General features: G+C 27.2%; 2 protein-coding genes across 4 annotated transcripts; one reads left to right on the forward strand and one right to left on the reverse strand.

Moving 5' to 3' along the window:
- Positions 1 to 2,222: 2,222 nt before the first annotated feature.
- On the reverse strand, positions 2,223 to 7,012 carry LOC100163232 (checkpoint protein HUS1). 2 transcript variants are annotated; one of them, XM_008190004.3, is made up of 7 exons: positions 6,466 to 7,012; positions 6,328 to 6,395; positions 6,066 to 6,266; positions 4,860 to 4,966; positions 4,665 to 4,772; positions 4,313 to 4,499; positions 2,223 to 3,251 (listed from the first exon to the last, which is right to left on the reverse strand). In XM_008190004.3, the coding sequence occupies exons 2-7, from the start codon at positions 6,377 to 6,379 to the stop codon at positions 3,073 to 3,075; spliced, it is 834 nt and encodes a 277-aa protein (XP_008188226.1). In that variant the 5' UTR covers positions 6,380 to 6,395; positions 6,466 to 7,012; the 3' UTR covers positions 2,223 to 3,072. The 2 variants fall into 2 exon arrangements, with proteins under 2 accessions (XP_008188226.1, XP_001950666.2); XM_001950631.5 differs by having other exon boundaries at positions 6,328 to 7,012.
- Positions 7,013 to 7,142: 130 nt separating this feature from the next.
- Positions 7,143 to 9,978, forward strand: Vha36 (vacuolar ATPase subunit D). Of its 2 annotated transcripts, NM_001136188.1 has the most exons (7): positions 7,143 to 7,312; positions 7,390 to 7,443; positions 7,772 to 7,889; positions 7,983 to 8,130; positions 8,193 to 8,408; positions 8,503 to 8,581; positions 9,009 to 9,978. In NM_001136188.1, exons 2-7 carry the CDS (start codon positions 7,403 to 7,405, stop codon positions 9,136 to 9,138), a joined length of 732 nt encoding a protein of 243 aa, NP_001129660.1. In that variant the 5' UTR covers positions 7,143 to 7,312; positions 7,390 to 7,402; the 3' UTR covers positions 9,139 to 9,978. The 2 variants fall into 2 exon arrangements, with proteins under 2 accessions (NP_001129660.1, NP_001119691.1); NM_001126219.2 differs by having other exon boundaries at positions 7,143 to 7,443.
- Positions 9,979 to 11,695: the final 1,717 nt, after the last annotated feature.

An 11,695-nucleotide genomic window follows, 5' to 3' on the forward strand; every position in this document is an offset into this window, starting at 1 on the left:
AACTGGATTGATTTGAAATTGTAAATTTATTCTCATTTGTTAATAATTTCAGACATATTTAGATTATTATTACGATTTCCGTAGACTTAGTCCCCCCCCCATTTCTGCCAAGTCCCTCCAGTTCAAAAGTCGGTAATTAGTAGGTACTGAGCATATATAATTTTTAGAAAATATTATAGGAGGGGCTTTAGTCCCCCAAAATAATTTGTCTATTTGCGCCTATTACTTTAAATGTAACGATACGAACTCACGGATTCAACTAAATGTATTACTAGGAACTTAAATATCTTTGTTTCACAATAGGTACGAGTTATTACAATTAGAGTGACACCAAAGGATTTTACATTGGTAAGATGTAAATGTAAACATGTTGTTTCGGGCGTCGTTCATATAACCGCACACTTTAAAAAAAGGTCGTCGTTCATATAACCGCACACTTTAAAAAAAGGTCGTCGTTCAAAACCACACACATTGATATATATAATATATTAATAACATAAGGATACATTTATCTAAAATAACATTATCGTTTAGTACCGCACACGCTAATTCTATATTTTAATCAAGATAAAAATAAAATCATAAAAATAAAATTTTGAGATGAACGGCGCAGAAAGTTACCATTATAGTCATTAGTCAACTTAGGCATGAATTTTATGTTCCCCACTTCCGCAGCCTACAATATTTCATTCGGAAAACATGCATTTAAAACAATAAATATATTTTGAGTTATCATAGTAATTTATTTTTGTTTTTAGGGTTCTGTACGGTAAACCGAGACCCTATTACAAAGGCTCCGCTGTCTGTCCGTCCGTCTGTCACCAGGCTGTACCTACCTATCTCATGAACCATGAAAGTTAGAAAGTTGAAATTTTCACAGATTATGAATTTCTGTTGCCGCTATAACAACAAAATATTGAAATACTAAAAATTTTAGAATTATTATTATATATAATTTAGGTTTTTTTTTAGATAGATGTGTTAAAACAACAGGAGATAATTACTGAAACCAAATTGAATATCCATACAATTTTATTTGTTGGGTAAAAAGCTTGAAAATGTAATACAAGGCTCTTAATATATTGTTACAATGATATTTGAAAAATATTAAAAATCCAATGTCACAATTTTTTTTATAAGCATTTAAAGTTCGAATTTTGACAAAAGGCGTAAAAATTACGAAAATGTGCAAATTATTTTGAGTTGAAAATTCCTAAAAATGTGTAACTAATGATTTTAAAATGTAACACAAGATTCCTTATAAGTACAAGGCTGGGATTTTGATGTCGTAAAAATCTCAAAAAATGCAAAAAGTTAGTCGGTCGACTTTCATCCTATTTAAATTTAATTATAATATATTTAATTAGTACTAAACTATTTTTTTAATGTTTAATTTTAACTGTCAATCAAATGTATGCGCCGTGCGGGTTTGAACTATCGACCTTTCAAATTTCCCTTTTTAACAATAGTATTAATGTGTGCGGTATTGAATGGTGTAAAATGTGGGGTTATGACGACCGCCGGTTGTTTTAGAGTACAATTTAAGTTAAGTGGTTGTTCGAAGAATGTAAATCCAGAACCTATCTAATTAACTCTAACTGAAAGAATGAATAACTATCATATTTGGTTTTTTCGTCTAAAAATCTTCAATTCGTACATGCATTGGAAAATTGTGGAGCACACCAGTCAAGGATATGGTGACGGAGACCACATGTCATATATGAGGGAGTCCGTAGAACAGCTTATTCAGATGTTTCATAGCTGTCAAGTCCCAAGCACCATCACGCCAAAATTGTTTGTCTAAAATGATACCTATCTAATCATTTATAAAAAAAACTACAGTTATTTTTTTTGAGGTGCACCAAACAATCAAAATCAATTTTGTCAAAACTTTTGTCTTGCTTAAAAAATGTCCGTTTTTTTTTTTGTTTTCCTTGTCGCTTTCGAAAAATATTGGGATATTTTTTAAAATACCAACTAAATTCACTTTCACACTAGAAAAGATACTGAAGTTGAAAATCGAAGGGTTTTTCAACTATTTATTGTGTATTTAAACACATAAAATAAAAATTATTGTCTTCATCATTCAAGAATCTAATAATATTATGTATGAGACACAATAATACCTAATAATATTGTCATCAGTACCTAATTATTTATTATTAGAAAAGGATGTTAGGTATATAAATATTTAGGTAACTAATACAATTATCAATGCAATATAAGTATCTTAAGATATTTATTGTTTTTATAAAAAAAATACTATTTCTGGTAAGTTTAAGTTTTTAAAAAGTGCATAATCAAACTTACAAGAAATTTTTTAATACAATTTGTTATACTTATAGGTATGTGGTGTAAGATAACTTGCAAAATTACTGTAGTCTGTAGCTATTAAATATTGAAAACAGTCTCCTGTACAATATATCATTTTTGATATATGGCCTTTTTGAACAGACAGTACGATGTTACTAACATTATAGCCCACAAGAAATGTTTAATTTAGACACAGAACAAAAGGTTTAGGTATTTGACAACCAACCAATACATGTATTATCAGATGAGGAGATTGATTGCACAGCATGGTTTTGTTGATATTTAAATATTAATTGAAAGTTTTGTTGACATTGATTTGCCACTAAGTTTGCTGCCCCCAAAAAAGTGTTACCCGGGGCAATAGTCCCCCCTCAAATCTGCCACTTTAGCTATTGAGTTCAAAGCACCATCATTCCACACGACAATTGAAGTATTATGTTTGAACTTGTATTTTATTTCAACTATTAGAAATTATCTTAGTTAATTGAATCAGACTACACACAGCTTAAAATCTGGATCACTGGCAGAGCAGCACACAACAAATGTATATTTGGACTTATTAACTATCAATTTTTAAATTGTGTGATTCTTAATTTTAATTTCTTATTTTGCTTTTTTGAAAGTTATATATTTTAATAGTAAGCTGTTACCTTACATTTCTTTAAAATTTGGATCTTGGTTCAGATTCATACATTTAAAGTTACATACATTTAAATATTTATTTAAATTACAAATTTATTTCCCGATAATACTTTCATGTTAATCATCAATTCCGCTCAAAAAATAATGTAATACATATTCATCTTCTTCTATTGAGCAATGTAACAGCATTCCTTCAACTACATGACATAATATTTTTGACAAGTTTAATGTTTCACAATTTAAAAATTGTGAAAATTTTTTGATATCAACTACTGTAGAATATTTGTTTTCTTTATCTGAAACAAATTAATAAATACATAAGTTTAATAATGAAAAAAGTTAAAAGTTATAACAATACCTCACATGTATAGAGTGTCTAAATATTTTAAATATAAATTGTATAAAGGTAGTCTGGATTAATGTTTAAATAAACCTAATGATAAAATTGCAATCATAAAAAATTAACACAATACACATACTTATAATCTATAATATATTAGTCCAAAAAAATACAATATATTACCATAAAACATTTTTTTAGATTCTGAGCGGAGTAAAAGAATGTATCAATTTTATAATATTTTTTTCGATCTGTCATCAACATTTGGAGTTGTAAAAGTGAACCGATTTTCGAGATCAGTATCTTTTTAGTTAAGTTTAGATAAATGAATCTAGTTGGTACTTTTGGGAGATCAAAATTGAAAATTCCTAGTAGTTTGATAACATCAAGAAAAACAAAAAAATGTTTTAAAAAATTGATTTATTTTTTTTGGTGAAACGTAAAACTAATAATTGTAGACCCTTGAAATTTTTACCAAATATTTATATTAGCATTTTCTAAGGATGGTTAGATTTTCTTTCTTCTTTTTGAGCTAGTTTTACTTGACTAAGTCTATTATGAAATATTTTCAATTTTTATTAATTTTGTTTTTTAACCATCAAATTTGATTATTTATACAAGTATGCTAGGCTGACACAACGTCTCCGCGTAAGAATTGTTTTTCGTATACCTACAATGATTGATCATTGAATTCAAATATAACACATAATCCATGACAACGACATGCTCAACAACTACTGTACAGCAACGTTATACCCATTTGTCTATCTTTTTTTAAAATTACATTGATAAAAACTTATTGAAAACTAAAGTACCAACTTATCCAATTTGTTACCAGACACCAATCGATTCAAGTAGAAAACCAAAACATTTTTACTACCCAAAAAAGGTGGTGTTACAAAAATAAGAAACACACATCATTGTAAAATCGATGTACGTCCCGGTTCAGAATCTAAAATTAATAGTTTTGTTTTTGTTTGGTACATTAACTAAAACATTTGTAATATTAACACTCACCAGTTAAATTGTGTACGCTAACTATCTCAAGACCTATAAAATGTGTGTCAACTGTGGCTGATAAATTTGATACTCCTAAAACCATTTTCCCAGAAGAATCTAATGATACTATTAACCTGGGACCTATGCGTTTCATCTTGTCAACAATGTGCCGTACTACTCGTATTGATGGCATAACAACACTAATCTAAATTAAATAATATATTTAATAATTTGTTGTATGAGTATAGGAGTTTTAATTTAAAACGTTACAAGTTTACAACATAAATATTGTTATTGTTGTCTTGATTGTTTTAAATATAAAATATTTAATGATGAATAAAATAAGTTCAAAACTTTTAAATACTATTACATTATGAGCAGGTATGGTTGGCTCCTTATATGCTGACCAATCTTTTGGTAGTATAACAGAAACTGGAATATCATGAGTACATAACTGTTTACTAGATACTTGGGATTCCTAAAATGTGAATAATGTATTGTTAATTTTTGATCAAACCATATAAGTATTAAGTACTATGGCCAAATTATTTATAAATATTATAACCAGATCCAATTCGATAGTTAGACATGGCGATAGTTTATCAGTAAGTTTCATCTTGAGAGTTTTTAAGTTTGTTTGTTTTGCTGAACTCAGTGAAGATGCTAGCATGTCTAAAAAAATGAAAAAAAAAAATTAATACTTATTAATTTATGGCAAACTAATAATTGTCTATCATTCAATAGTTTTAAATATTTTCAAATAGTGACATTAGCAATCCAAAGTTGAGAATTGAGATTAAACATTTTAATTATCTTTGCTGTTATAGATACAGCTGAATTTAGATCAAACATTACAATTAACACTACCATTTTTATTTTTTTGAAAATGTTTTCAATAATATTTTTCTGCACTTTTCCTTCATCTCTCATTATCTTTCATCTAGAATTTATTGTTCTTATACTCCAAGGGCCATATAATACATGTGCATGTCAAGTGAATCATCTTTGGGTACAATAAATTAATGGTCACTATAGTAGTTATTCCCATGATATTAAAGATTGAATGATAAACACATGAAAATGTATTACAAATATTTTCAACGTTATATACGTTATACGGTACCAAAAATTACCTATTTTTTTTTCCTGTGTGCCAATAAATTATGAAAAATATTGTATATTAAGTAAAACTTAAGTAAGATGAAAACCCTGGTAATTTGACGGTTCCAAGCAATTTCGTCTTAGCGAGGTTTTTACATACATAAATAAGAGAGAAATTTGAATTTGAAAAGTATTTATTGTCATTGAGAGATTAAATAACGATTAAATAAAATTACTAATTATTAACATGTTCTAAACATTTCTTCATGTTTTACGGATTTGTCATCCCTAGTATAGGTATAATTATGATGAAACATGTAAAATAATGTAAATTTAACTTGTGGAAAATCTGTTGAACGAAAATACTTATAAAAGATGATTAGTTATAGATAGGTACTTTATACAAATAATTATTTATTTATAAATCTGAGCCCTATTTATTACGCTCATGATAATTTTCTTTATGATACAGTCTGATTAAAATTTATGGTGTGTAGGAATAGATAATATACTCGATATAGAGTAACATTTTAATACTACCTATTAATATGTATAAATTAATCAGTGAAAGGAGTATAATATTGTTTACCATACCGCTACTCTCCTATTAAATTATAATTATGACTAAATAAAAATAATACATAATATATTATAATATAAAAATACTTACCAATTGGTAAGCTGAATAAAATTTCATTAGATTCTGTTTCACCAATCATGTCATAGTCTTTGAAAAATGACTGTTGGTCTAATACAGACCAAACACTTATTTGATTACTGTTAGATTCATTTGAAGCGATTAAGTATAATTTAGTAGAACTCAGTCTCAAAACTACATTTCTACATAATTTGGATAAAATAATCACAATACCTGTTTAAAAAAATGCACCAACTTATTATCAAAATAAAAACACATCAAATTTTATATTTACTGTAGAATTGTTTCATGCAATGCGGATCAATAATTTTACCACGAAACTTCATTATTTTATATATTTATCTAAAAGTTAAAAATCATTTTGTAATTATAATTTTTGAAAAAACTTGTTATGAATATTTAAATGACTGACAATAGAGTATGGATCAACGGACCATAGTCCATGAACGATTGACATCCAAAAAGGATAGGTACCTCCTCAAATTTAAAAAATAAAAACATGACGTGATATAATCGTAATTGTTATCAAATTTTAACACTCGTTTTTTCGAATTCCCGCGAAAGCATTGTCATAATATTATAATTTATAATAATATAGTTTTTCTGATGGCCATGTAACGTCATGTTGGAGGGTTTTCATTTTTCAAACTTTGATTGTATAGCACAGATAATAAATTAATAAACTAGATTGCTAAAATTTAATATTGGAATTTAGTTTATTATCTATATCTGGGGATTGTAGACTGTAGTGATCGTACAAGAAAATATTAGGTATTTTCTATAGTTTTGTACCTACTACCTCAGACCAAAACCTATCATGATACTTATTATAAATTTTAAGTAGCTGATTGGTCGCTGAATTTTGCTCCCGAGTACCGATCCTTTCGTGGGTGCAAAGCAGGCCGCTGTCCAGACTCCAGAACTCGAGTCATCTTCTGTATTATAAATCACGATCAAAGATAATATTTCAATTCTGTTATCATTGATCAGCTGTTTTACTACTTTTACATGTATCTCTCAAGTCTCAATACATTTTTAGCCCCACCTACTATAATTATAGTACTATTTCGATGTACGCTGTGTATGTGTATTGTGATTTGTGTTTGTGTACACACCACACTGTTTAGTGCACACTGCAGTAAACTATCGCCTATCACAAAAAGTCAGCAGTCGCCACTCGCCACTCACTACAACTCAGCAGCAGAATAGCAGATTTCTAAAATATTAGAGAACTCGCTAAGGATAAATTGATTTTATAAGTTCGTCATGTTATTTAATAGTAACTCAATATTACAGTTTTAAGATCTTATCTATTGTTACATTAATTTTTCAACAGTAAGTTATTAATCATGTCGGGAAAAGACAAATTGCCAATCTTTCCATCTCGTGGGTGAGTAAATCAACTGATAAGATATCGAAATTGGGCGTTGTCTGTTGATGTATTGCTTAAATACATTTTTTATTTGATCAATGGTTGACAAAACATACTTGGTTATTTTTCCATAATTACCTACCTATACTAAATCAATCAAATTATAGATTTGGTTTATTGTAGAACATTAACAACGTTAATCGTTGTTTATTGATAACATACACTATGGTCTACGACACTATGTGTAAAAAAACAAAAATTATTTTAGCATTCGTAGTCTTATTCAGATATATTGTAATATATAGGTACTGTGACTAATATAATTATGAATTTAATTATGTTTTAGTGCTCAAACAATGATGAAAGGGCGTCTTATGGGAGCACAAAAAGGGCATAGTTTGTTAAAAAAAAAAGCTGATGCTTTACAAATGAGATTTCGTTTGATTCTTGGTAAAATTATTCAGGTACAATTAAAAATATGTATATTAGTTTATTATTAATTGCCATTTTCTAAACTAAAAACTTGTTAGTATTAAACAACTATCTTATGTGCGCAGACTAAGACATTGATGGGCGAGGTAATGAAAGAAGCAGCATTTTCTTTGGCAGAAGCAAAATTTACTACTGGTGATTTTAATCAAGTTGTCTTACAAAATGTAACAAAAGCTCAAATAAAAATACGCACTAAAAAGGATAATGTTGCTGGTAATAAAAAAAAATATTTGTGTTATGTTGTAATATTATATTAATAAATGTATTTAATGTAGGTGTGACACTGCCTGTTTTTGAAAGTTACCAGGATGGTACAGACACTTATGAATTAGCAGGTTTAGCTCGAGGGGGTCAACAGTTGGCCAAGCTTAAAAAAAATTATCAAACTGCAATTAAGCTTCTGGTCGAATTAGCATCATTGCAAACATCTTTTGTTACTCTGGATGATGTTATTAAAATAACAAATAGAAGAGTCAATGCTATTGAACATGGTATGCATTTAAATTGGAATATATTTTTATCCTATATATTGTATTATTTTTTTTGTGTATTATGAATCTAATCCTGTTGTAATTACTTTTCTAGTTATTATACCCAGAATTGAAAAAACACTTGCATATATTATTTCCGAGCTTGATGAATTAGAGCGAGAAGAATTTTACAGGTATATTTATAGTCCAATTATAATTATATTTACTCTATTGACGTTAAGAACCTTGCATAGTAGCAACTATTTTTTGTTGAGTGGTCAGAATCCCTACAGAATCTACAATCTATACGCCTGCCTTGTAGTAATGTCACACCTAATCACACATTGGCCCCTAATTATAGTTCTTAACTTGAATAGAGTATAATTAATAATCATAACTAGTCTTAATATTATATAAATTTAAATACATGCAAATTATTTTACTTAATATGTAAAAATAAATATCTTAAAAATACTAAAAAAATCTTTCTATGTAATTTATTGTATTTCATAAGATATTGCCTGGTTTATGACAAAATAATCAATCTGTATAATATATTGGAGTAATTATGAACTTTTATTTTTTTACTTAATGATTTTGTTATGTATTTATGTTATTAAGGTTAAAGAAGATTCAGGATAAAAAGAAAATTTCCAACAAAAAGAAAGAACAACTTAAGAAAGACATGAAAGAAGCTAATGCTAAATATGGTAACATGTTGGATGAAGGAGATGAAGATTTGTTATTTTAATTGAAGTAATATTAAAGATTTCTTGCTTCTAATATATAATATGAATTAGGCACTGTACAAGAATATTGAGTAATTATTATAAAAAAAAACTGTACTTCATACCCTTATAGTAATTAATACAAAATCAAATTAATGTTTACATTGTTCATAATATTAAATAATTATTTTCAGTTACCATGTCCTCATCATCATTAAACTTAGACAAATAAACTATATTTGATGCAAAGTAATTACATTTTGATTTATATGTAATACATATAGTATGTACCTTAAAGTAAGGAATCTATGGTTCAACTGTTGTTAAGCTACAAATTCAATGTACTTTTTAAGGTATAAAATAGATAGGTGTTTTATTAAACATATTAATTTTATTGGTTTATATTAGATAAGAGTTTGTCTGTTATAGATAGTAAATGTTTAAATATTTTTAGTTTATTTTTGTGTAATAAACATTCCATTATTCAACCAACTACTGAGATAATATCTCATCAGACTTATTGTGTACGTAATGAAATAAATTATTTTATCATGCATATCTGTTCACCATACCATAAAAGAAGTTGTTGTCTCTAGTATTGTTATAACTTATAATATACTTATTGTTCATATTATTCTATATTTGCATACATATTAATAACTTAAAAGTTATCTTACACTTTTTGAATACCTTAATTGTTACCATTTTACATCAATATTAGAGTATTAATATATTATTTAAAATATTATATAATAGCTAATAATTTTGAACATTTTTTGAAATACTAAATTTAATATATCTATATTATTTAATTGTTGGGAATATTTTCAAACCAAATTAATAATTCAAAAAAAAAAAAAAAAATTGTATTTAATTATTGTTTTTCTGTTTCTTTCTTGAATATTTTCATTTATTTTATTCCTTAATAAACACTATTATATTTTAATATGTGTGATATCAATAAGTTTTGATAACAATTTCAGAGAATCTTTAAAAATTAAAAAAATACTGTGACATTAGCCTTTAGGGGTCCACTCCCCTGGATGCGCTACTGATACATATTATTATCAAGTTGTCATTAAGGCATATATTCATATGCCTTATGAACTTATTAAATATGCATACAGTTATGTCCTATGAAATGAACAAAATTGATAATTGTAATATTTTTTAAATTGTTGTTATTTTGATTTATATTAACACCATTATTTTCTTTTAAAAACTTAATTGTATATAAAATATAGTCGCTTTCTGCACTTGCAAAAATCACCTCTCCTTAAACACCATTTTATTTTAGACATCCCATATCATACATATATGAGTATGTAATATGTATCTGAATTATATAAACATTTGTGGACTATAACTTTAAAGAAATAAGAAAGATAGGTTGGTAGATGAAAGTTTCAAACCAATTTTTTTTTGTAAAATTGTAATTATATTTATTTTCGGCAACACTGTATTTTAATTTAAATTTACTATAAATTTTTTATTTAAAGTAGTGACTAGTAGGTTTATTTGAGAGGGCTAATTTCTCTGTTTGTACGTTTTAAGGGGGCCATCCCCACATCCCTCTATTTCAGCTTATGCTTATAAGACAGTTATACAATTAATATTGTATACATATTAATAATACTGATTAGTTGTTATAGTTAATTATTATATTGAAAAACTTGACATATAACATATTTATTTTACACATATGTAAAGTATATAGGTACCTAATAAGGTTTATATGTTTAAAAATAATTTGGCCACTTCCTTAAATAAATAATTATAAATATTATGTCAAGAGTAATGGCGCATCAACATTCAACAGCTACGTCGTGTGTTGTGTCGTGCGAGGGCTTGGTTATTATATGGTTACGACTGGTAACCAATATGGTTCAAAAGTTATTTAACAGTATTCAATTCTTGGTATACTCGGCTGCAACTTGGTTATTACATGATACCAAAAACGTAATATCCAATCACAATACGATTTGATCGACACGACACGACATACGACGCAACTGTGAATCCTTAATGAGTTCTTTATGTCATTATATTTGAATATAATATATTTCATACGCAAGGTTAGTAAAAAAATTCGTTAAAATGTCAAAAATGTTCAAACTATTTTTCAGTCGGAAATTCATAATAGTTGTTCTTCTCAGTTCTCATAGTTAACATTAGAAATTTTAATAGGTTCCCAACAAATTTTTCTACCTATATCAAAAGGATAAAATTCACCGGAAAGTTACACTATTTATAGCCATGAGATATTTTCGATTTTTGTTAATTTTTATTTTAATTATTTATATAAGTATATGCTAGGTTGACATAACGTCTCCGCTCAGAATCGTTTTTCGTATATAATTATTTATCATTGAATTCAAATATAACCCATCCATAAAAACGATAATATGTTCGACAACTACTGTACAGCAAAACGGTACCAACCCATTTGTCCACCTTCTTTTTAAATTATCGTATAAATGTTTTACATTGTCGTATATCGATTAATTTTTTTTTCATATCCTTTTTAACCAGTAGTGTATTTAATTTAGTTTTATTTGGGGGGGGGGGGGGGGTTGCACA

The sequence above is a fragment of the Acyrthosiphon pisum genome, chromosome A3, assembly GCF_005508785.2.
Source record: "Acyrthosiphon pisum isolate AL4f chromosome A3, pea_aphid_22Mar2018_4r6ur, whole genome shotgun sequence".
Lineage (NCBI taxonomy): Eukaryota > Metazoa > Arthropoda > Insecta > Hemiptera > Aphididae > Acyrthosiphon > Acyrthosiphon pisum.